We start from the raw sequence: 25,145 nt of genomic DNA, 5'->3' as shown, positions 1-25,145 counted from the left end.
ACACTTCTCAGAGGAGGACATACAATCAATCAACAAGTACATGAAAAAATGCTCATCTCTAGCAGTCAGAGAAACGCAAATCAAAGCCACCCTAAGATACTATCTCACTCCAGTAAGATTGGCAGCCATTATGAAGTCAAACAACAATAAGTGCTGGCAAGGATGTGGGGAAAAGCGTACACTTGTACATTGCTGGTGGGACTGCAAATTGGTGCGGCCAATTTGGAAAGCAGTATGGAGATTCCTGGGAAAGCTGGCAATGGAACCACCATTTGACCCAGCTATCGCCCTTCTCAGACTATTCCCTGAGGACCTTAAAAGAGCGTACTACAGGGATACTGCTACATCAATGATCATAGCAGCACAATTCACAACAGCTAGACTGTGGAACCAACCTAGATGCCCTTCAATAGATGAATGGATAAAAAAAATGTGGCATTTATACACAATGGAGTATTACGCAGCACTAAAAATGACAAAATCATGGAATTTGCAGGGAAATGGATGGCATTAGAGCAGATTATGCTAAGTGAAGCTAACCAATCCTTAAAAAACAAATGCCAAATGTCTTCTTTGATATAAGGAGAGCAACTAAGAACAGAGCAGGGAGGAAGAGCATGAGGAAAAGATTAACATTAAACAGAGACAAGTGGTGGGAGGGAAAGGGAGAGAGAAGGGAAATTGTATGGAAATGGAAGGAGACCTTCAATGTTACACAAAATTACATATAAGAGGTTGTGAGGGGAAACGGGGGGGGGGAAACAAGGGAGAGAATTGAACAACAGCAGATTAGGTAGAGAGGGAAGAGGGAGGGGAGGGGAGGGGGGATAGTAGGGGATAGGAAAGGTAGCAGAATACAACAGTCACTAATATGGCATTATGTAAAAATGTGAATGTGTAACCGATGTGATCCTGCAATTTGTATTTGGGGTAAAAATGGGAGTTCATAACCCACTTGAATCAAATGTATGAAAGATGATATGTCATGAGCTTTGTAATGTTTTGAACAACCAATAAAAAAAAAAGAGGGAAGACACACACACACACACACACACACAAAATGGCCATCTTCATGTTCATATGCTGCCCTCTCTGGATCTTCACATTGTCTTCCCTCTAGTTGTCAGTGTGCAAATTTCTGCCCCCCCTTTTTTTTAAGACACCTATTGTGGTCTGGGGTTGTGGCTCAGCGGTAGAGAGCTTGCCTAGTAGTGCGAGGCCCTGGGTTCCATTCTCAGCGCCACATAAAAATAAATAAATAAAGGTATTGTGTCCAACTACAACTAAAAACAAATATAGTGGATTGGATTGGGAAGCATTATAACAGCCTTACCTTAACTTGATTACCTCTGTAAAGACCCTATCTCCAAATGAGGTCTCATTCTGAGGAACTGGGGGCTAGGACTTCAAGATGAGTTTTCTTGGGGAACACAATTGAACCTGTCACATCACCTCTGTTCAGGCCTTTAGATTTCTCACAAATGTCATTGCTGTATCTTCTTAGGCATGTCCCTGCTTCCAGCATTGTCTTGTTTTAACCCAGTCACTCCCTGCTGCCAGAAGATCACATAAAACCTGCTGTGGCATTGGTTTAAACCAAGTCCCTTGTCGTGCCTAAGCCCTTTTTGTTCTGGCCTCTGTCATCCTTCCCAGGCTTGTTTCTGTTGCTCACATAACCTTGCCACAGCCTCAGGAGTCTTGTAGCATGATCAACGTGCCTTTGAGCTGAATAACTCCTGGGGTCTTCAGGCCAGCTGTTGTATTATCTCATCTGAAAAACCTTTCCTAATGTTAGCCTGTTAACATAACTATGCATTAATTTAGAAGTTAAGTCAAGCTGACCCCATTTCTGCCCAGACACCTTTCCCTGCTTCCCCTTCCTTCCCCTTCCTGTAAGAACCCACCCACCCAGAGGCTGGCACCTTTACCCACCTGCACCCTGACCACCGTGCTCACAGACTTTCTCAGTACTACAGGGGCCTGCCAATTCCAGAAGCTAATGGCAATGTACTCGATCCTCCAGCCCCCTCCCCTTTGTGGTTCTTGAAGTTTTGAAGCTTGTTCTCCACCTGCAATAGCAAGGGCTAAGCCCACCCCCAATGCATAACCCAGGCTCTGATTTATAAAAGTTTACTTCAGAGGAAGTCTGTTGCTGTTCTCTCTGCGCAGATACAGCCTTGTCAGATTTCCTGACAATAAATTTGCTTCTGCTTAGCTTTGGTGTGTTCGAGTGATTTAGTCCTGCACCACTTTCCTAACACCTAACATACCTGGTCTGGGTTTTGTGCCGCTCTTCCATGACTAGATTCCCTCAGGTTTCCTCTGCCATTCCTCTGTACTGTAAGTTTATTTTTTTATGGGTTTAGCCTCTTTATAACATCTGGATTCTGGGGATTTCTAATTCAATGGCTCAAGTACCAAAAACACTTATTACACATTTGCTTAATGAATGAGTGAGTGAAGGAAGCAATCTTCATTTGGAAAACTGCAACATCACAATGAGTAAATGAGTTGATGTAACATGGAAAACCCTTCCAAGTAGGGGGCAGCATATAGGGTGTGGTAATCAAATATAGTGTGTAATTCTCACACAAACATTCCCTATTAGTGTGCAAAACTAATGTGCTCTAATTAAAAAATAGAGGGTTGGAAAAAATTGCAGTGTCAGAGTGAGTAAGTCAGTGGGTTAACAAGGACAGGGAGAGGCAGCATAAGGGGTGTGGTCATGGTGTATAACACTCACGCAAGAAAACCTCATTAGTATACAAAACCAGTGTGCTCTAATTGAAAAGACAGGGGCTTGGAAAAAATTGCAGTGTCAGAGTGGGGTGTAACAGGAAAAGGAGGAGCAACAGAAAGGGTGTGGCAATTAGCTGTGGTCTAAATTCTCACACAAGAAACAAAACTGTGTGTGCTCCAGAAGAAAGTTCTGCTACTCCATCAGTTCTTTTCTTTGCCCAGGAACATGGCCAACAGGAAAGTAATTGCAGTGTTCGGAGCAACAGGTAAAAAAAAACCAGTTCCTCTGTTTAAGTGCATGCTGATTTTGCTCAATCTCTCTGATTTTAACCTCAGAGCCTGTAAGTGTGGGCTGAACAATGAGCCTTTGGAGAAAATTAAGAAAGACATCCTATTGCTTGTGCTGGTGTGTGTGTGTGTGTGTGTGTGTGTGTGTGTGTGTGTAACTGGGGATTGAACCTAGGGCATTGCTTCTTGTTTTGTGTTTTTGATGTGGGAGGGGGCAGATTGATTTAACTTGATTTGTAAAGCATGACTTCTGTGGGACAATGGCAACTGACATAGTCTCCAGATAACAAATGACATCTTCTCCATCTGGGGCTATCCTCTGGAATTCTTTTTCCACTCACTTCCTGATAAATGGCCTGTGTGAGAGGCCTGTGGGTGTGTAGACCAATACTCCATGGGTTCTGAAAGGGTAGAGGCGTTGGGAGCATGCCAGAAGCTTAATGCCAGAAAACTCAGTTCTTATCTTTGTTGCCTAACCAATAATGAGGACAAGGATTTGAGAAAAAGCAAAAAGTTTTATTGATTTGCAAGCAAAGGAGAAACATGGGACTCCTGTCCCAGAGGCTGTGATTCTCTCTGCCAAGGGGAATGCATGGCTTTTAAAAGAGGGATACAAGGGCTGGGATTCAAATATTATCAGTACATATAATTAATTAGAGTCCATCGGGTGTCCTTAAGAGAGCCATTCCTCTAGCTTCCAGGCCTAGCATTTCTTTATTCTTGTGGGCAGTGATGTTCTTCTGGGTAGTAAAGGACGTGGTAGCTTTTCTGGGACAGGAAAAATGTTAGTTTTGTTTCCCCTACATTTAAGGAGGAAAAGAGGGTGAAGAAGAAGAAGAAAAAAATTATATCAGGGCTAGGGATGTAGCTCAGTGGTAGAGTACTTACCTGGCATGTGCAAGGACCAGGGTCCAATCCTCAGCACAAAAAAAAAAAAAAAATTCTGTTTTAAAATGTCACCTAAGGTCAAGTGGCAAGGTTTGCATTCAAAGCATAAAGTGGAACCCTGTTGCATACATGAGGGACCTCTCTCACCTGGGAAGATATTGAATTAGCCCCCCTAATCCTATTCTGGTTTACCTTAAAGTCTGTTCCCTAAAGGAGTCATTTTTGCAAAAATGTTAATCAAACCAGATAATTCCCCTTTTATTCTCATTTTAGCCTCCTGATGATCCATTCAAAACCCTTGGATAATGCATGTCCTGTCTCTGCTCAAAAATCTCCCATGACCTGCTGCTTCTCTCCAAGGAAAATGCATTCATGATGTGGCATGCAATACCCACATCAGTGGACCGCCTATTCCTCTATCCTCCTCCTTCTGCTCCAGTTACTTTGGTTTTCTTGCTGTTCTTCAAGGTGTTCCCACCTCAGAGCCTTTATGCTGGCTGCTCCCTCACTGAGGATGATCTTCCCCAGGTACCCACAATTTTTTTTCCTCCCATCATTCAAAGTCCCATCAATGTCACTTTCTGCGGCCAGGTGCAGTGGCACATGCCTGTAATCCCAGTGACTCAGGAGACTTGAGGCAGGAGGATCACAAGTTTGAGGCCAGCCTTGGCAACTTAGGGCTGGAGATCTAGATCAGGGTTAGGTCTCCCTTGGGTTCAATTCTCAATTCCACGGCGGGGAATAAAAGATGTCACTGTGAGGAGTTTCCAGACTTTCATTTTAAAAGTTACAATGCTGTTCCCATCTGGTCACCATCTGGTTCCCTTCCCTGCATGATTTATTCTATTACTATCTGCCTCTCCACACTAGAAAACAAGTTCAATGTGGACAGAGATTTTTGTCTGGAGGAGGGCAAGCACTAAAGCAGAGAGAAAGGTGAAATAGGTCCTCAAAACCAACAGCCAGGGTGGGGGCCCATTGGCAAACACCAGTAATCTCAGCGACATGGGAGGCCAAGCAGGAGGATTTCAAGTTCAAGGCCATATTCAGCAGCTTAGCAAAACCCTGTCTCAAAAAAGAGACACATACTGGGCTGGGGTTGAGGCTCAGTGGTAGAATGCTTACCTAGCATGCGTGAGACACTGGGTTCGATTCTTGGCACTGTATATAAATAAACAAAATAAAGGTCCAAAAAACAAATAAAATTTAAAAACACCAACTTTGTGGAAGCCACAGTTTTTTGTTTTGTTTTGTTTTTGTTGTTTGTTTGTTTTGTGGTGCTGGGGATTGAACCCAGGGCCTTGTGCATGCGAAGCAAGCACTCTAGCAACTGAGCTATATCCCCATCCCCTTGAAGCCACAGTTATTAAAAAAAAAAAGAGAGAGAGAGAGACAGAGAGAGAGAGACACACACACACACATAAAGAAAACTAACAAAAAAGCCCCAGCAGTCAGGCAAGTTATTGATGTTAAAAGGAACAAGAACAAAAGGCAAGGGATTGGGGTTGTGACTCAGCTGTATAGCACTTGCCTAGCACGTTCGAGGCTCTGAGTTTGATCCTCAGTACCATATAAAAATAAATAAAATGAAGGTATTGTGTCCTACTACAACTAAAAAAAAAAAAAAAAGGCAAGAAGTTGGGAGAATAACTGTATTAGACTTTCCAGTGATGGCAAAGAGTTCCATCTTTCTTGAAAGAGAAACCATTGAATTCTGAGCAGAGTAATGACATGAGTTCAGTATGGAAAGGATCATTTGAGCTTCTGTTTTGTGAAGAGACTATAGGGAGCAAATGCAGGAGCAGAGAGACCTGCTAGGAGGTTGTTCTCATAAACCAGGCAAGATGACAGTGGCTTAGAACACAAGCAGTCATGGGGTAGTGGGGAGTGGTTGGAATCTGGACAGGTTTGGATATACCAAATGTCAAGAGTAAGAAAGAGGAATGGAGGATATCTTCAAAGTTTTCTGGCTTGAGCAACTAGAAGAAGAAAACTGAGATTTACTTAAGTGTGGAAGAGAGCAGGGAGGTGCATTTCAAGGAAATCCAGCAGCTCAGTTTTAGTGTCCTTAAACTTGTTCAAACAGGCTTGTTTGCACAGGCAGTTGGCTAAGGTCCTTGGGATTGGCTACTAAAGGAATCAGGTTAGATGTATCAGAATTGAAGTTTGATTCCTAGTTAGTCAAGGAATGGGCTGCTTACCTTCTAACCCAGTTCTTGTCCTTAGTTGTAAATCCTGAACTCTGGGTGTGTTTATATATTTGAGGTTGCTAGATTTTGGAGATAAAAAACATAAGATACCCAGTCAAACTTGAATTTTAGATAAACAATGAATCAATTTTTTATAAAGAATATCCAAATATTGCCTGAGACATACACTGAATTTCTTTACTGTTGATTTGAAATTCAAATTTAACTGAGTGTTCTGCATTTTATCTGCTAACCCTAGTGTCAAGCCTTTCTGTGCCAGACTTGAGAGTGGCTAGGTTCAGGTGCAGTGGCAGCTGCTGTTGCTGGTTTCTAGAAGATTAGGAACTCCCAAAGCTTTGGTGCAGATTTAGGAAGTCTGTTTCTCTGAACCTTAACTTTCTATTTATAAACTGGAAATTGTCATGCAGTTTTTTTTGTTGTTGTTGGTTAATGGGGATTGAATCCAGGGGTGCTTTATCATTGAGCTACAATCCCAACCCTTTTAAAAATTTTAAATTTTGAGACAGGGTCTTGCTAAGTTGCTTAGGACCTCACTAAGTTGCTGAGGCTGGTCTCAAACTTGAGATTCTCTTGCTTCAGCCTCCCAAGTCTCTGGGATTATAGATGTGCCTCACCACACCCAACAGAAATTGTAATTCTGTCTTAAAGGCTCACTGTAAGAATTGAGATGAAGTGATCTGTCCAATGCCCATTATTTGCTAAGAACTCAAAACCAAAACAAACTTAGGATCTATCCATCTCTAAAACATGTATTTGAAAAATAATATCTTTCTGTGGTCTCTGAAGATCAAATGGGAATGACATTTAAGGGAAAAAGTTGAAGAACCCATTTAATGTACATAAAGCCCCTTGGGACAGACCTTGGGACTTGTGCAAAAGAAAAAATAATAAATAAATGAGGGATGGGGCTGTAGCTCAGTGGCAGAGTGCTTGCCTCACATGTGTGAGGCACTGGGCTCAATCCTCAGCACCACATAAAAATAAACAAGTAAAATAAAGGCATGCTGTCCATCTACAACTACAAAAAATTAAAAAATAAATGAAAGAAGAGAAGTCCTCTTTCATAAGAAGGTAGCACAGGCTGGGGAAGCTGGGGAACCTGAAGGGCCTGCTCTCCCTTACCTGGACTCTCATCTCAATCACTTACTTTTTCTTTTCTTTTCTTTCTTTTTCTTTTCCTTTCTTTCTTTCTTTCTTTTTTTGGTGATGGTACTGGGATTGTATTCAGGGGCATTCTGCCTCTGAGTTACAACTCCAGTCGTCCTTTTTAAATTTTTTTATTTTTTTAAATTTTGAGACAAGGCCTCACTAAGTTGCCAAGGCTGGCCTCAAACTTATGATCCTCCTGCCTCAGCATCTTGAGTGGCTATGATTACAGGCATGTGTCACCATACCTGGCCATCTCAGATACTTTCTGCCAAATTAAGGGATATATGTTTGTACTCAAATATCTGGAAGCTCCCCATTTTGCAAATGTGGAACATTCTTACCATACTCAGCACAGATGTTAAACCTATAGCATATGCACTTGAACATCACACTCTTAGCAGTATCTCTAGTGCCTGCCAGCCAAACACTACTCTCAACATGAAATCATCTGGGAAGGAACTGGATTCAACAGGCCACAATCCAAAACAAGCAAGTGGGACATGGGACAATTTTGTCTTGACAAGCATTTGTACTGTGGAGGCAGCTTTTTCAGACCAACAATTGTCGTGGGCCATTCTGACACGTGATTGGGTGACTCCCATTAAGGGCCTGAGGCGCTCTGGCTGTGTCAGAGCTTTCCGGACCCTTTCCTGATGAGAGAGCCCATCCGTGTGGGGGTGTGCGTAACCACTGACCCCAGAGACCCAATCACTGACCCTGACCTTGGAGTGCAGCCCCCCCTCAACCTTCATTGGATGGAATTCTCCCCTGAATCTCTTGTTCCCCAAATAAAAGGCTACTCCCAGGCGTGTTCGCTCTCTCTCTCTCCTGCTAGCCCAGAGTAATCCTCGCTGCCCTGCTGGGCGGCTGGAGGCGGGAACCAGGGAGGTGAGCTGTCTCGGACCTAGCAATATAAATAAGGTAACTGGTTTATGTGTTTTATTTCGATCTCTTCTAACTAACTTAATGCCTAGAACCTCATTAATGAAACCACTGCGCAGGCCGCATGGTAGAAACCATATTATTGGTATATTCTGTTGGGTTAGAGAATGGGGTCAAGTGGATGAATTTCTCTCACATTTTGCTTATTGAAACATGAAGCTATGAATGGTTAGGAGAGCCTTGCTCCAGCTCTTCTTATTTTTACCTCTTGGTCTATCTTATTGGCTTCTCCATCTCATGCTTGTCCAGATAGGATTGCCCACTACCAAAGCTGAGCATTGAGAGAATAGAGGTTTCAATCTTCCCACTAGATTCATTCATTTAGTGAGTAGTATTGAGACCTTATGATGGACCAGTCTCAGAACTTAGCTGGGAAGCAGGGATAAAGAATGAACAGTTTTGGGGCTGGGGTTGTGGCTCAGTGGTAGAGTGTTTACCTAGCAGTGGTAAGGCACTGGGTTCTATCCTCAGCACCACATAAAAATAAAGTAAAGGCATTGTGTCCATCTACAACTAAAAAATATTTTTTTTAAAAAAAAGAATGAACAGTTTTTATCATCAAGGATAGCCTGGTTTACTAGGAGGGATGTAAGGAAAAAATTATACTGGTCAATGTTATGAGCTGATTTATGTCATTCTTTCCCTCCAAATTCATATGATGGAATCCTAAACCCCAATACTTCAGAATGTGACTGCATTTGGAGAAAAGAGATAATAAAGTGAGACCATTAGGGTAGAGTCTTTAATCCAGTCTGACTGGTATTCTTGTAAGATGAGAAAATTTGGGCCTAGATATCAGGAATGCTTAAGGAAAGAAAAGACCATGTGAGGATCAGTGACAGTCATCTACCAGTCAAGGAGAGAGGGCTCAGGAGAAACCAACTGGGATTAAACCTTGATCTTAGACTGCTGCCCTTCAGAACTGTGAGAAATTTCTGTTATTTATGCCACCCAGTCCATTATGGCAGCCCTAGAAAACTAACAAATATTTTTATTAAAATTTAATGGAAGTGCAGTGGATGAATGATAAAAAAATGAGGCATTTATACACAATGGAACATTACTCAGCAATAAAAAGAACAAGATCATGGCATTTGCAGGGAAATGGATGGCATTAGAGAAGATTATGCTAAGTGAAGTTAGCCAATCCCAAAAAAACAAATGCTGAATGTCTTTTCTGATATAAGGGGGATGACTCAAAATGGGGTTGGGAGGGAGAGCAAGGGAGGAAGATTACCTAGATAGAGAATAGGAGTGGGAGGGAAAAGGAGGGAGAAAGGGTATAGCATGGATGGTGAAAGGAAACCCTCATCATTATACAAATTACATGTATGAAGATGTGAATTTGGTGTCAACATTCCTTATATATAATCAGAGATATGATAAGTTATTGTAGAATGGTGTATTAAGAATTGTAATGCAAAAATAAATAAATAAATAAAAAGAAAGTAGAAAAACAACAACAACAAAATTAATGGAAGTGCATAATCTTAGTTTTTAAAAAGTCACTAGTCCTTCAAAGCTTACAAAGAAAATCAGCACACCCAGCCCTAACCCTGTCCACATTTGACTCTTCTGTTTATACTGGTATTTGTCCTATCTCCATATTTCAAATTAATAATACAAATTGATAATATTGTTATTCATTTTTTACTTTTAGATTGTATCCATTGTCTTTAGCTCTGCTTCCAAGCACATGCTTTCTTTTCTCCGTCCTGCCCAAAAAGTTTATAACAATTTGTTTATATATATATCATAGACTATTATTACTACTGGTGCTAGGGATGGAACCTAGGGCCTCACGCATACTAAATACATACTGTAGGCCAGGCATGGTGGTGTATGCTTATAAATATATCTACTCAGGAGGCTGAGAGGCAGGAGAATCTCAAGTTTGAGACCAGCCTCCACAACTTAGCAAGAACCTATCTCAGAATAAAAAATAAAACGGCTGGGAAAGTGCCTCTGGGTTTAATCCCCAGCACCAAATAAATAAATAAATAAATAAATATTATATATAAAATATTTATTTATATATAATATTTATATAGTATATATAATATTTATTTTTTAGTTGTAGCTGGACACAATACCTTTATTTTTTTATTTTTATGTGGTGCTGAGGATTGAACCCAGGCCTTCACACGTGCTAGGTGAGCACTCTACCACTGAGCCACAACCCCAGCCCCTGAAGTATATATATTTTACCACTGAGTTGAACCCCTAATTTTTGTTCATACTTGAGCCAAATGTACGCTACTTTACTTCTTACACAATTTGTTTTCTCTTAAATTAATTGCCATTATTTCTATTTGCTTAGTTTTCTTTACATGTACCATTTTTCTCTTATCTCTTTAAAACTGGGAGATTTCTCTGAAAATGATCAAGCACATCATTAATCTGTTGGTTCTGTTTCTCCCAGCAACACTGTGGAGATCTCCTTCCTCAAGTGCTCATTTTTCTGTTTCGGTCTTTCTGTCTTCCTGTCTTCATTATTCTAATAATTCTCTTTTTTTTTCTCCTGAGTTTGGTTTCTGGATACTTTTTTCTTTCTCAGTATTGGGAACTGAACTCAGAGCCTCCTGCATGATGGGCAAGTGCTCTACCACCAAGCCAAACCCCTAGCCTTCTTGATTTCTTCAGCTTGCTTTACTTTCTCATCTTGGGCAATCTCTGGCAACTTAAGTACCTTATAAAGAGTGCGTGGGAGGGCTGGGGTTATAGCTTAGTGGTAGAGTGCTTGCCTAGCACGGGCTTCCATCCTCAGCACCACATAAAAATAAATAAAGGTATTGTGTCCATCTACAATTAAAAAAATTTTTTTAAATGCATGGGAGTTAAAAATTTGAGGATGTGTCTGAAAATGTCTTCATATAAAATTTTTAGAATTGATTTTTTTGTCTAGGCTTAGAATTCTAGATAGAATTTTATTTTCCCCCCTGAATAGCCTTGCTTCATTGCGTTCGACATTGTAAGGAAAGTACGGCGTTCCCCCGACTCACCCCATGGCTCCTGCTCTCTCAGTCCTGCACCATCACCCCTGCTGATGGTCTGGGGTTTAAGAGCTGATCTCCAGAGCTCACCATTGGCTCATGTAAAACACAAGAAAGGAGTCAAGACTGAGAACACTATTTTATTCATTAGAAGGCTGTGGGGCAGTTTAAGATTAATCGCACACTCCATCCACTAAGTAACTAAAGAAAGCTTATTGTGAACCACAGATTCCAAATCAGATTCAGATTTGACAGGGATCCATGAAACAGACACTCCAGAACTCTGTTCTTATGATGTTAATTAGAAAACTACAATTTGGTTCTATCACCTCCTGACTGCTCCAGTAAAAAATTCTCTCTTCTTTCATTTTCCTCTTCCCCATTCCTCTATTGGTACATGAATGATTGGTATATGTGCACAAGCCTATTGTACACCTATTACCTGCCTGCTACTGGGTAATCCTCAGAGTTGCTTTACCATTGAGCTATATCCCCAGTCTGTAATTTTTTTTTTAAACCTGTCTTGCTAAATTGCCCAGGCTGGCCTTGAACTTGAGATTTTCCTGCCTCAGCCTCCAGAGTCATTGGGATACAAGCATGCACCACACCTGCCAGCATGCGTGTGTAAAATATATGTATTCCAAATAGCCAGTGGTATGGGTTGTTTGTTGGCTGTGCTGGAAATGAAACCCAGGGCCTTGGGAATGCTAGGCAAGCACTCTATCACTGAGCTTCGTCCCCAGGCTTGCCAGTGGTATGTGTTGGTCAACATCAAATGCAGATAACAAAGGGAAAATATCAGTACTGTGAAAATAGTGCCATGATCATTCAGCACTCATCTTTATAATCCAGTAAGTTATTTTGTTCTTATTGTTTTAATAACATAAAAACTACTCATATACCTTGTTCTACTGGAGAATTTTAATTCTTTTCACTTCTCATGTAAAACCAAGAATAATTTTATAACTTTTGTATGTAACTGTTACTTGTAGGGCAATCTGTCATTAAGTAGGAATAAATTACTCTAAAAAAGAATCCAAGTTAGTTTTCCCTTCAATTTAATCATGTTGTTGTTTCAGTAAACTTGTTTAAAACAAACAAATCCGGAAATCTGATGCTGTTTTTATCCCATGTCTTAGAGTTGATTTTCCTTTCCCCAGAAATCAACATCTTTTTATCTCCAGGGTTCTGAAATTTCACATTAAGGGATAGAGATGTAGGTCAGCGGTAGAGCACTTGCCCAGCATGTGTGAAACCCTGGGTTCAATTTCCAGTACCGTGAAATAGAAGAGTAAATAAAAATATGAACCAGAAATCTCACTGTAATGGGGACATTGTCATTGTATTTGGCCCTCACTGACCCCTCAATCTGGGAGCTCAGCCCATCTCCTTGGACTCTGAGATATTATCTCTGATTAATTATCAAATAATTATCAAATAAATTCCGCACTTCCATTTTCTCTATTATCTCATTTTGGAATTCCCTTGGCTTGATCTTCTAATTATTTTCTCTCTCTTATTTTCTATTTCTTTGCTTGTTTCTTCTAATCCTTGTAGAGTTCCCAGACTTTTTCTATTGAAATTTTATTTCTGCTCTAATATTTTAAATTCCTTAGAGCTTCATCTTGTGAATGCTTTTTCTCTTTGCCTTTTTTCCCCTACTAATTCTTTCCCCCTTTTGCAGATGTAGTGTTTGGAATGCAAAATCTTCATCAACCTTGGAGAATAGTAATTATTTTTATTTTTCCCCCTATGCTTTGCACTGTTTCCTTTTATCAGTTTGTTTATTTTGGTTTTGCCTTTAATGTGGAGGCTTTCCTTACACATTTGGTGAACTTTATGGTACCTGTTCATACTTACCACTAAGCAATTTGCTACTTTCATTGATTGAAGCTCTTGGTGCAAAGGGAGAGCACATGAATGGTAGACCTTATTTTAGGGTTATCAAGCATGTATCAACTGGCATCTCATAAGAAACAGATGCCACATATTCAGAGAAATTGCAAAAAATTAATAAAGTTTTACAGGGAAGAGAACAATAAGGAGTATGTAAGCAACAGAAGGAGGGAGAAAAGGATAAAAGAGATGACCAGAACCTGAGACAATAGTGATATGAAGATGGTCAGCTTTACCTTGCCCTTGGGTCTTCTGCTGACCCTTCCCATTGCTCAGACCCAACAGGAGGGCAAGACAACCTATTGATGGAGTCTATCAAGGTGAGCCTCCCAGGGCACTAAGCAGGATGGAGAAAGTCAATGTAGATTTAAAAACACAAAATCATCTAGGACAGATCTGGCCAATCTGATGGAGAAACTCGAATCTCAGTAACCCAGCACAGTACCTGGCATATATCAGAGGGCTTTCAGTAAGCATGTCCAGAGTAGATCAGCTAGATAAGTGACGATCATATGATCATATTGTGATTGGTCTTGAATGTGATAAAAAGAAACGTGCAAGTTTTCAAAATGTTTACAAAATATAGACTAAGCTAATCATGTAGCTTAGTGGAAGAGCTTGCTTAGCATGTGCAAGGCCCTGCATTTGATACCTAGCCCTCCCGAAAAAAAAAAAAAAAAAGTGTGCATACTAGGAAGCTTTTTTTTTTGAAATAAAATTGTCTGAAGAACCCCCATAAAAAATCTATAACTGAATTATATTATAATTTCCCTTGTTGATTCTGGGATAGAGAGGCAAGCACCCTGTTCACCTGGACTTCTTGTTGCCTCAAGCCTTTCCCAATCCTGTTCTCCCCTTGGCTTCTGCAAAGGCACCTCTGAAGTGCTCAAAGAAACTCAGTTGGGGGCTGGGGCTCAGCGGCAGAGCGCCTGCCTTGCACATGTGAGGCACTGGGTTCCATCCTCAGCACCATATAAAAATAAATAAACAAAATAAAGATATCGCATTCATCTATAACTAAAAAAATATTTAAAAAGAAAGAAAGAAACTCAGTTGGGAACTACTTGGGGATATCTCAAGTATCATGTGGGTCCCCAAAGTAGGTTCTACAGCAAGCCTACACTGAGCAATGAAACTTCCTGATCATTCCTGAACATTCTTCCTGATCTTTCCTGTGTTTCCTCTTCCCCTGACTCTACAGGATCTCAGGGTGGCTCTGTGGCCAAGGCCCTTTTGGAGAGCAAACATTTTGCAGTGAGAGCACTGACGAGGGACGTGACTCGACCAAATGCCCTAGCGCTCCAGAACCTTGGCGCTGAGGTGGTAAAAGGTGACCTGAATGACAAAGCATCAGTGGAAGCTGCCTTAAAAGGAGCCTATGGGGCCTTCGTGGTGACCAACTTCTGGGAGCATTTCAGCAAAGACAAGGAAGTGTGTCAGGTGGGAACCAAACTCTTTCTTCTTTCCCCTTTGAGCCTTTTCCCTTTCCCTCCCTACCTATTTCTGTCCTCCCTGGCAGGGAGAAGGACTTCAGTCTGGGCAAAAGTATAAGCTTCACTCCGCAACATCCCTCTGACATTTATGGAATACATGTACTTTAGGTACTTGCTCAGGGAGTCTTTGATTATGAAATTAATGTTATGTGCACCTAGGTGCGATCTTATATATTTGAGAGTGACTTTAATATAGTCAGTCATTTGATTCCCTGCTTCTCACCATTTGTTTCTAGATGGCATGTGGGGTGACAGCAAGTTTCCCCACGTAACTTCCACTCGGAGAGCCAAACAGGGAGAATAAAGTATAAAAGAGCATATTTACACTTCAGGCAGAGAATTGGGGATTAATTAGCAATGGGCATGTAAAAAAGAGACTAGCAAGCAAATAATCTCATAATAGTAACTTCAGGAAAAAGAGTGTGTAGAAATAGTAAGGGTAGAGATGATCCCAAGGCTCCGCTTAGCTGTGTGTAAGCATGGCACATTGATCTGCCAGAAACTTTTTATTGGGATGATGAAATAAAGGGAATTGTGTAGATGTATGATGGTGGTAATGGAAAAGGACTGAGAGGGAGAACACGTCATAGGTATGCACTGAATTCTCATCTTAGTAGGAGTTTAGTGGGTATAGAAAACTGGAAAAACCCAATTAGTGGCGTAAACATGTTTTTTAGAAGTAAGGAGATAACTAAAAAGAATTAAAACAGTTACTTCTAGAGAGCAGTAATCAGTGTGAGAGCACAGGAAACTGTTTTTATATTATAAGATCTACCCCCTATGACAGTACTATTTGGGAATTTAAAACATGTATATGTTATGAATTTGGGAGAAAAATAAAGATTAGATTTAAAGAATGTGATGGATGGTATCAGCCACTTACAGATATGTCACAATTCTAAAGCTTAAGAGCAGGATGGAACTGTTTCAGGAATGTCTATTGAATTGATATTTATAGATAGCCTTTTATTTTTATCTATTTATTTTTTTTTATTTATTTTTTTTAATTATTTATTTATTTATTTATTTATTAGTTTTTCGGCGGACACAACATCTTTGTTGGTACGCGGTGCTGAGGATCGAACCCAGGCCGCACGCATGCCAGGCGAGCGCGCTACCGCTTGAGCCACATCCCCAGCCCTATTTTTATCTATTTATGTCAGCACATCTTTTAGGGTTAAAATCTGGAGGGTTTTATTTTAAGAGTTCTGGGTTCTAATGCTGGTATTCACTCTCTATGGAACCTGAGGTAGAAGTCATCTCTCTGCTTCGCTTTCTTCTGTCTGCTAAACCAGATCATGCCTTCTCTGCCTTTTGAATGAGGAAAAATGAGACAGTGAAAAGAAGAAAAGGAAAACAGAAAGGGGTGGGGAAGGAAGGAGAGCCATATTAAGATACTTTGGAACTAAAAACAAAGAAGAGAATATAATACATTTGTGTTGGTGTGTATGTATGTGCCCATCTCTCATACCCGTAATATCCAAATGATGTGCATATATAATCCATTATCAGAAAAATTTATATAATGCTGGGTTTCTGTTCGCGACTAAAACACTCAGGGGTTACTCCAGTTGAACTGGGCTGATTGGGCTATGCAATATAACCACACAAGAGACACATAAACCTTTTTCTTTTGGGGTCGCTGTGACGGCTCTTCTGACCTTAAGGGTCTGCAGGAAGAGAGAGCCAGAACACGTGCTAACGTGCTAACCCCTTTTACTGAGGAGAAGCTATTCAAATAAGGCAAGGGGTCAGGTTTCAAGGGGGCTGAGTCTATCTTCTTGATGTCTGCTGTCAGCAGGTTGACTGACATCTAGGTTGACCACACCCAAGGGCACAGTAAGAGAAGGGGACACACACAAGGCACTTCCATGGAACATTCTATCCTAAACAGGGCCAGGGGTAATATTACAAAGGAAGAGGTGAGCATAGCTCCACCCATGGGGGCTGTAGCAAGACACACCCATGCAGGAGACACCCACTCGCACCCAGGAAGGGTGGAGAAAGCTCTGCTACATTTCTGCGAGTGAGCGTCTCAGCACCCAGCTGGGGAGTGTGACTCAGTCACGTGCAAGGCTGGTCTCCCACAATATAATATATACAGATGTGGAAGTTGACCACAAAGATACTGAGGGCCCAGAGGAAGAGGGCGAGTGTTCCTTGGCTATTGCGTCTCAGCTTCATTCGGGTTCCTGGCATTCGCTTCTCTGCTGCCCTCCTCTTTCCTGTTCTACTCCCCCATGCCCTGGGTCCCTGCCCTTGCAGGGAGCAGGCTGAGGGTTCAGCATCTTGGAGGAGAGCCTCTCCTTGCCAATGCTGATGGCCCCTCACTTCATAACTGATGCAGAAATGTCCTCTTCACAGTGAAGACAATAAGTACAGAGGGAGTGGAGGAGACCCAGCACCTTCCCTTTAGTCTATAGGCAGAAACAGTGGTCCACATAAAGGATTTACTATCTTCCCTCAGGGAAAGATGGTGGCAGATACTGCCAAGCACCTGGGGCTGAAGCACGTGGTATACAGCGGCCTGGAGAACGTGGAGCGGCTGAGTGGGGGCAAGTTGAAGGTGCCCCACTTTGATGGGAAGGGAGAGGTGGAGAAGTATTTCTGGTCCATTGGCGTTCCCATGACCAGCGTGCGCTTGGCAGCTTATTTTGAAAACTTTCTCACCACTTTGAAGCCCTCGAAAGCCCCTGATGGAGATTACTACACCTTAGGTAAATGGAAGGCTTCGGTGAAAGGTAACCAGACACCTGGTTGCCTTCCTCTCTCTCTATCCTTTCCTGCTCCTCTTCAGTGGGCCCATCATTTAAGCACCTACTGTACTAAGAGGGATATTAAATTGTCCTAAATTTGCTTGCATCAGTTACACTATAGAGGGAAGAGAACTGGATCTGAGACCAGAAGCAGAAAGGGTTGTCTTAGCATGCTGACCCTTCTTATGGAAGTAGTTAGTTCTGTGGCTTCAAGCTTCAGATTCCTCCTGTCTAATGGGAAAGTTGGACATGATGTCTGCTAAGGGCCCTTTTAGCTCATCCATCTGACCTTCTGTGACAACAGGGGAGGATCTGGATTTTATGGTCAGTATTAGAATCTCAAGGGACCAAGACTCTAGGATACAGCTTCCCAGGTCCTCCCTACATGGAATCAGTGGAGCCTATAATCTATGGATTAACTAGTTCTGGGTGAAGAGGTGATACCTTCATTTTCTCTTGGTACCTAGAGCCATCTGGGACCCACAAATCTGGAAAACCAGGCCTTGAGTACCGTGAATGTCATTCTCCACTACAGGAATAGCTGATATTTACTAAGCGACCACTAGGTTGCAGTGTGGGCTGAGTGGGGCCAGCCTTGTTCCCCACCACCCAGCAGCATCCATTTTCAGGGTTAGTTGATTCAGCAGATGAGTTATTACACACTCCTTAGTGATCCTGACTTACATGGCTACTGTCCTGCTCAGTCTCGTTCTTTTTATAACAACCCTAGGAAAACTAACCTGGGCTCCCACAAGAAAGATCTTAATTCCTCCCAAAGGCAGTGGCTTCAATGATCTCTGGCTAGGCTCCACATCTTAAATGCCACCTCTTAACATTGCCACATCAGGAAACAGAATCCAACACAAGGACCACTGGGAGACAGACCATGGCAACTGCCTTTCTACTCCTTTTGTTTAAGTGGTTCATTTGGCTTGGTGGATCTATGAAGGAAGTGATAAAATGAGCTATCTTTATTTTATTTTTTTAAAATCTAGCACTGCCCATGGGGGATGTACCAATGGATGGTATCTCTGTTGCTGATGTTGGAGCAGTTGTTTCTAGCATTTTTAATTCTCCAGAGGAGTTTATAGGCAAGGCTGTGGGCCTCAGTGCAGAAGCACTAACAATACAGCAATATGCTGATGTTCTCTCCAAGAGTCTGGGGAAAGAAGTCCGAGATGCAAAGGTGAGTTCTTAGGATGTATCAGTGTGATTATGAGGGGCCACCTTGGTTAACATACTATTAACTCACAAATTCACTAGACTTTCAGTGGATTTAGGTGGGGTTTAGCTTAGACTGTTGGAAGAAATTGAAGAGGACTGTGATCACATGAACCTATCTTCATTGGTTAATGTGGTTGAATCCTTCCCATAATGGCTTCATTTCTTTGACTCAAGGTTAATCAGCTTGTTAAATTAAAATTACTGGGCTGGGGATGTGGCTCAAGCGGTAGCGCGCTTGCCTGGCATGCGTGCGGCCCGGGTTCGATCCTCAGTACCACATACCAACAAAGATGTTGTGTCCGCCGAGAACTAAAAAATAAATATTAAAAATTCTCTCTCTCTCTCTCTCTCTCTCTCTCTCTCTCTCTCTCCTCTCTCTCCTCTCTCTCCTCTCTCTCACTCTCTCTTTAAAAAAAAAAATTAAAATTACTTTTGGGTGGAAGGAACTTAGAATCTGAAGACTGAGGTACAAATTTTCCCTCACACACCTTCCTGACTCCTCTCCTCAGCTCTCACTGCTAAATGCATCAGAAAAGGCTGATGGGGACAAGGCTCTTAGTCCCCCGCTCAGCCTCAGTTTCCTCATTTTTTGAAGTCAAGTATCTACCTCAAAGTGCTCTTGTGAAATCAGGATATATTTAGGACCTACCTTGGTGTTTGACATGTAGTAGGTTTGTATCAAGAACTTATTATGTACCAGGCTAAAAATTTTGATGCACATAAAGAAAGTCACCATGAGCATCTCAAAGCGTAACACGGGTGCTTAATTGTGTTGTCCAGACTATCTGGACAGAGGACAGTAGGAGAAGACTTCAGGAGAGAAGGGGGCTTCAAAAGAGGTCCTTGAGGAGGACAAGACTGTGTACAGGTAGAGGGTAGCAATAGGGCTGACATGGTTAAATTCTGCAATAAAGGTCAAGAAGCCAGTGGCTGTTGGGGAAATTGACTAGTTCTAACTCTACGTATCTGTGTGTGGAATCTCTGCACCTTATCCTCTCTCAGTCTCAGTTTCTGGGTGTTTAAAAAATATTATTATACCTCCATTGTGGATTGTTGTGAGGATGAACTGAGATGTTATGGCATGCAGTTGACACTGGCTATAGTGCTTAGTAAACCCTCAATAACTAAGGTGCTATAAATCATAGAGGAAGGACTGGTATATGGAAAGGACAGATCTTTTATAGCCAAGTGACAAGGATTGGTGATATTGAGCACTACAACTATTTCCCCAAGCAAGTTGTTGATAAGAGGAGAAAGAATGAGCTGTTTTAATGATACACTGAGACCATATGGCCCACAAAACTTAAATTATTTATATCCAGCCCTTAACAAAAAGGGTGTGGATCCCTATTCTAGGATGCTTCCTGAAGTTAGGGGTGGAAGCTTGGTTCTTGTTTACATAAGCAGCTCTTGGTCCAGTGAATCTTGAGGGGATGTCTAGATTCCCAATTCAGCCTCAGGTACTGGGGTTTGAGGAGACTGAGACTGGTAAAAAATATTGTAGGTGTCAATCTAGCCACAAAATAACATCTGAGTATTTCATTGAAACCATATAAAATTTCCTAGAGAAAAGTTATCCCCAAACTCATGAAGGTCACTCACTCAACCATGGACTCACAGAAAGTCTGCTCAGTCTCTTGTCGCTGAGTGCAGATTGTCTTCTTGGTGATCCCTCTCCTGGAGCATTTGCATTTGAGTCTTATATTCATTTTGTCTTGTGGGATTTGAACTTTTTAAGAAAGAAGGAAAGTGGGTTGGGGATATAGCTCAGTTGGTAGAGTGCTTGCTTAGCCTGCATAATGCCCTGGGTTCAATCTCCAGCACCACAGGGGGGTGAGGGGGGGGGGGAGTAAAGGGGAAGGAATGTGGGCATTCTATTCTTGGAACATTATGTTGTTTCCTAATTCAGCTAATGCTTCTCTGGCACCAAAAGTTCTAGAGCAGTAGAGGCACAGAGTTCTATGGAGTGGTTAATGCTGTTCTTAGTAACTAGTCTCACTTGAAGACAACACCACTTATGTGTGGACTGGGAAAATGCTTGGACATTATCATTTTTCTGGGGAAGGTACATGTGGCCACAAGGTGGCGATCCAGTCTTCCTGGTCTGACACCACTACACAACCTGTCCCAGCCCCTCCACCCACTCAAGTCTGGCCAAAGGAGGCTGTTGAGGTGTTTTGGTGAATGCAGGCTCCAGACCAAACTCCTACCAGAAGTTCTGGATTGGCTGAAAGTATCTAACCCCCAGAGGAAACATGGTTGTCTTACAAAGTGAGACATAACAGAACAAATCTCAAAAGATTCTTCAAAAATCTACAGTAAAAAATTCCTTATTTTATTGAGGCATGTTAGTCGTCAAGAGTTACAGCAGAATAAAATGACTTGAGGTGACAGATTTTAATCCATCTCCCATGTTTCTTACATAGAGCCTTCTTTTTCAAAGTTTTTAGTTTTTTTCTGATTTCTAAAATAATGAATTCTTTTTTTTTTTTTTTAAAGAGAGAGGGGGGAGAGAGAGAGAGAGAGAGAGAGAGAGAGAATTTTTAATATTTTTATTTTTTAGTTCTCGGCGGACACAACATCTTTGTTGGTATGTGGTGCTGAGGATCGAACCCGGGCCGCACGCATTCGAGGCGAGCGCGCTACCGCTTGAGCCACATCCCCAGCCCAATAATGAATTCTTATTGTAAAAAAACTCCAGAAATTATGAAAAAGAATATAAAAATCACACACAGTTAAATTTCTCAGAGATAGTTACTATTCAGATTTGGTTGATTTTCTTCCTATCTTTTCCAGTATATATAATAAGTATATGCACATATACTTAATAAAATTAAAATAACATTGAGTGTGCCATTGTGTATCTGGCCTTTGAACTTGACATTATATTAAGAACATTTTTCTATTTTGCTAAATTCCTTCAAAACAAATTTTAATATTCTTAGAGTAGATATACCATAATGTATTCTCCTATTCTTTTATTGCTGGACACGTAGGTTGGTCTTGAATTTTCATTATTGTAAGTGGCATGTGATAATCATGGTTTTACATAAGTTGTTTATGTCTGTCACATTTTAAATTTTTTTTATTTAACTTTATTATTTGGTACTGGAGATTGAATCCAGGCATGCTTGAGCTATATTCCCAGTTCTTTAAATTTTTTCTTTAATTTATATTTTGAGACAAGGTTTTTGCTAATTTGCTCAGGACCTCACTGTGTTGCTGAGGCTGGCCTCAAACTTGCGATCTTCCTGCCTCAGACTCCTGAGTTGCTGGGATCACGGGTGTGCGCCAGGCTTGTCAAAATTTTTTTTAAGGTCAAAGTTCATCTCTGGAGTCTAAAGACAGATTACACTGGATCAGATAGTTAGAAGTGAGCTTTGCTTATTCAGTGGGAGCAATTATTGATCTAGTTAGTGTCAGAAAGGATTTGAGAAATGAATTTCACAGAAGGCAGTTCAGTAGGTATGGGATGGGCTCTACTTCTATTCAGGCCTGTCTGGTTCTGGCAGAGGTTATGATGATTGAAGGGAAAAATGCAAATGTCTAACCAAGAAGGGAGAAAAGATGAATGGGACATCAGCCATCTTTAAGGAGAAAGCAGGTTCAGCATTGGGGACCTTGACTTTTACATGGAGTCCCAAGTGGGTGGAATATACCAGAGACCAGCTAGGGGAATCCCATGAGGAAATGTCAACAAAAGCACTATGAAGTGCCATTCAAGTGAAGGGTGGTATAGATATCTAGCACCTTATCCAAGATACTTGGGTCCTAAAACAACGTGGCTTTCAGAATCCTTCAGCTTTTATATGGGGTATGGTCTATATACATCATGTAATATCACCAGCAGGGGCTGGAGCAGGAAATTGTAATCAAATATACCAATATCACTGTGGTAAAGTATTGGAATATTTCAACTAAATGGGACAATTAAAGACTATAAATAGTTTTTACATAGTTCAGATCAGATTTGTCACTAAATTAGTTCAGCAAAGTCAGTTTCTTTTTTTTTAAAATATTTATTTATTTATTTAGTTTTCGGCAGACACAACATCTTTGTATGTGGTGCTGAGGATCGAACCCGGGCCGCACGCATGCCAGGCGAGCGTGCTACCACTTGAGCCACATCCCCAGCCCCAAGTTTCTTGCCTAATTACATGTGAAACACATTTGAGTTTCTTGGATTTTGGAATTGAGCTAAAAAATTGTGGACTTGGATCATCATTACGGTGAATATCATCTTTTTATCTTACTTTAAATGGGTTATAACATTTTCTCCTTTTTTACTTGTTCTTAAAAGATCACCCCAGAAGCTTATGAAAAGTTGGGATTCCCTGCAGCAAAGGAATTGGCTGATATGTGTCGCTTTTATCAAATGAAGCCAGACCGTGATGTCAAACTCACCCACCGTCTAAATCCCAAAGTCAGAAGCTTCAGCCAGTTTATCTCGGAGAACCTAGGAGCCCTTAAAGACTTATAGAAAAATCAGCTGTTCAGACAGGCTTCGACCTCACAGCCTCTGTAATCCTGTTCCTATCTGTAATACAACATTCACATTTATAGAACAGGTGTGTTAGAATGCAGTTACTTGCAGACCCCTTTAATCCTCTTTTTAGTAGGAAACATTGCTTTAGTGATTTGGCACAGTATTGGTTTCACATAAAATTTTACAGCTTGTGATTAAGGTGGTCCAACTATTTGGTTAAACGAAAGCCCTTTCTTTCTTCCTTCCCACTGGGAATGGGACCCAGTTCCTTGTACATGCTCAGCATGCATTCTACCACTGAACTATCCCTCCTGCCCCCATGTCACCTTCTGTAGCTTTCTCTTTCCAACAACCAAGTCACCTCAAAAAGCTCTGGCCTGATGAACTTGGAGCATCATGAATGGGAGGCCACTCAGCTTTCCCCTAGGGTAAGTGATCTCAAGTCTCAGTTCTGAAATTCCCCTAGGTGGCTCCACCTTCTCAAGTGTATCTCAAAATTTTCTGTGAACTTTGAAGTAACTTGAATTTTTAAACCAAAATCTTTGTAGAGAGTCTTCTGGGGAACATGGTGTTTCATGAACAAGCACAAGCTTTGGAAACTGAAATTCAGTGTTGCTTCAGGGTTGGGAGTTTATTCTCTGATTCACTCATTAAAGCCTCTATTGCATCATCACTCAATTGTTTGTCTATTCATTCATCTATCCTTCATTTATCCATCCCACAACAGTTTGTTTTTAAACCTCCAGAACTGGTGGGATATTTGCAGACTTCTCTCCCAGCCTCTGTGTTTTCTTATTGGTGTTGTCTACTTGCCAAGGATGCTGTGGTTCCTTCCCAATTCATGGTTGGGTTTGTGTCATGCCAGTGCTAGAGGAACCCTGCAAATGAATTTACTGCAAATGAAATGCAGAGGATCTGCAGTGGGTGAAGGGCAGGAAGCTGGACTCAAGGCCTAGGAAGGGCATGGAAGTGGAAAGATGATGTGACAGAAAGGCTCCCGAAGACCCTCATTGTTATACAAAATTACATATAAGAGGTTGTGAGGGGAACGGGATAATAAACATGGAGGGAAATGAATTACAGTAGATGGGGTAGAGAGACAAGATGGGAGGGGAGGGGAGGGGAGGGGGGATAGTAGAGGATAGGAAAGGTAGCAGAATACAACAGTCACTAATATGGCAGTATGTAAAAATGTGACGTGTAACCGATGTGATTCTGCAATCTGTATTTGGGGTAAAAATGGGAGTTCATAACCCACTTGATTCTAATGTATGAAATATGATATGTCAAGAGCTTTGTAATGTTGTGAACAACCAATAAAAAACAAAAAACAAAAAAAAAAAAAGAAAAGAAGGGCTCCCAAAGTACCTTTGTGTATCACTGGATTAACATTTTCTATACCATATTGTAATTGCTAGTCTTCTTCCTGGCTATGAGTGATTTGTATTCCTCTTTATCCCAGGGCCTTCTATGTAATAAGTGACCAATAAATATTGATTGACTAAATGAATAAATAAGTTAATTGACCATATCATTACAAGAAAAGAGAAATAAACAGGCACATAGGTTGGAGGGGTGGTAAGAATTTGCAACAGTTACTTTGAAGCCTAGGGATTATCCACTTCTGAAAGATAAGGGGACCACTATCCTGAGGCAGGCATTGCAACTGAGTAAGGACTGGGTGGTGGTGCGTGTATGAGAGGATATCGTGGCCTGGGATCTGACTTTGGAGACAGTCTTTGTGGTGCCAAACAGAGCTTTTTTTTTTTTTTAAGGCATTAAGGGGTGTTTGTTGAATAAATGATGTTAATGTTATGTAGACAAATTACTATTATTGGGGCAAAATCACAAAGTACATTTGAGGACAACTGTCCTTTTCAATGTAACCTTTCATGCTCAGCCCTAGAAAATGGGCCTGGATAAATTGCTAAAAATAAAACATAAAGAAAAACCCTTGCTGGGTGTGGTGGTGCACACCTATAATCCCAGTGGCTTAGGAGGCTGAGACAGGAGGATTGCAAGTTCAAAGCCAGCCTCACCAAAAGTGAGGTGCTAAGTAATTCAGTGAGATTCTGTATCTA

The 25,145-nt window shown here is 41.2% G+C and overlaps 1 protein-coding gene across 1 annotated transcript; it reads left to right on the top strand.

The window, feature by feature from the left end:
* Positions 1–2,899: 2,899 nt before the first annotated feature.
* Positions 2,900–24,135, top strand: LOC308653489 (nmrA-like family domain-containing protein 1). The gene is made up of 5 exons (XM_081302061.1): positions 2,900–3,005; positions 14,307–14,545; positions 17,066–17,315; positions 18,350–18,540; positions 22,879–24,135. Exons 1-5 carry the CDS (start codon positions 2,966–2,968, stop codon positions 23,056–23,058), a joined length of 900 nt encoding a protein of 299 aa, XP_081158187.1. The 5' UTR covers positions 2,900–2,965; the 3' UTR covers positions 23,059–24,135.
* The last annotated feature ends 1,010 nt before the right edge of the window (positions 24,136–25,145 follow it).

This window comes from Spermophilus citellus (genome assembly GCF_964194105.1).
Source record: "Spermophilus citellus genome assembly, chromosome: 7".
NCBI classification, from domain to species: domain Eukaryota; kingdom Metazoa; phylum Chordata; class Mammalia; order Rodentia; family Sciuridae; genus Spermophilus; species Spermophilus citellus.
Note: the sequence above shows the minus strand (reverse complement) of the source record. Positions and strands in the feature narration are given on the sequence as shown.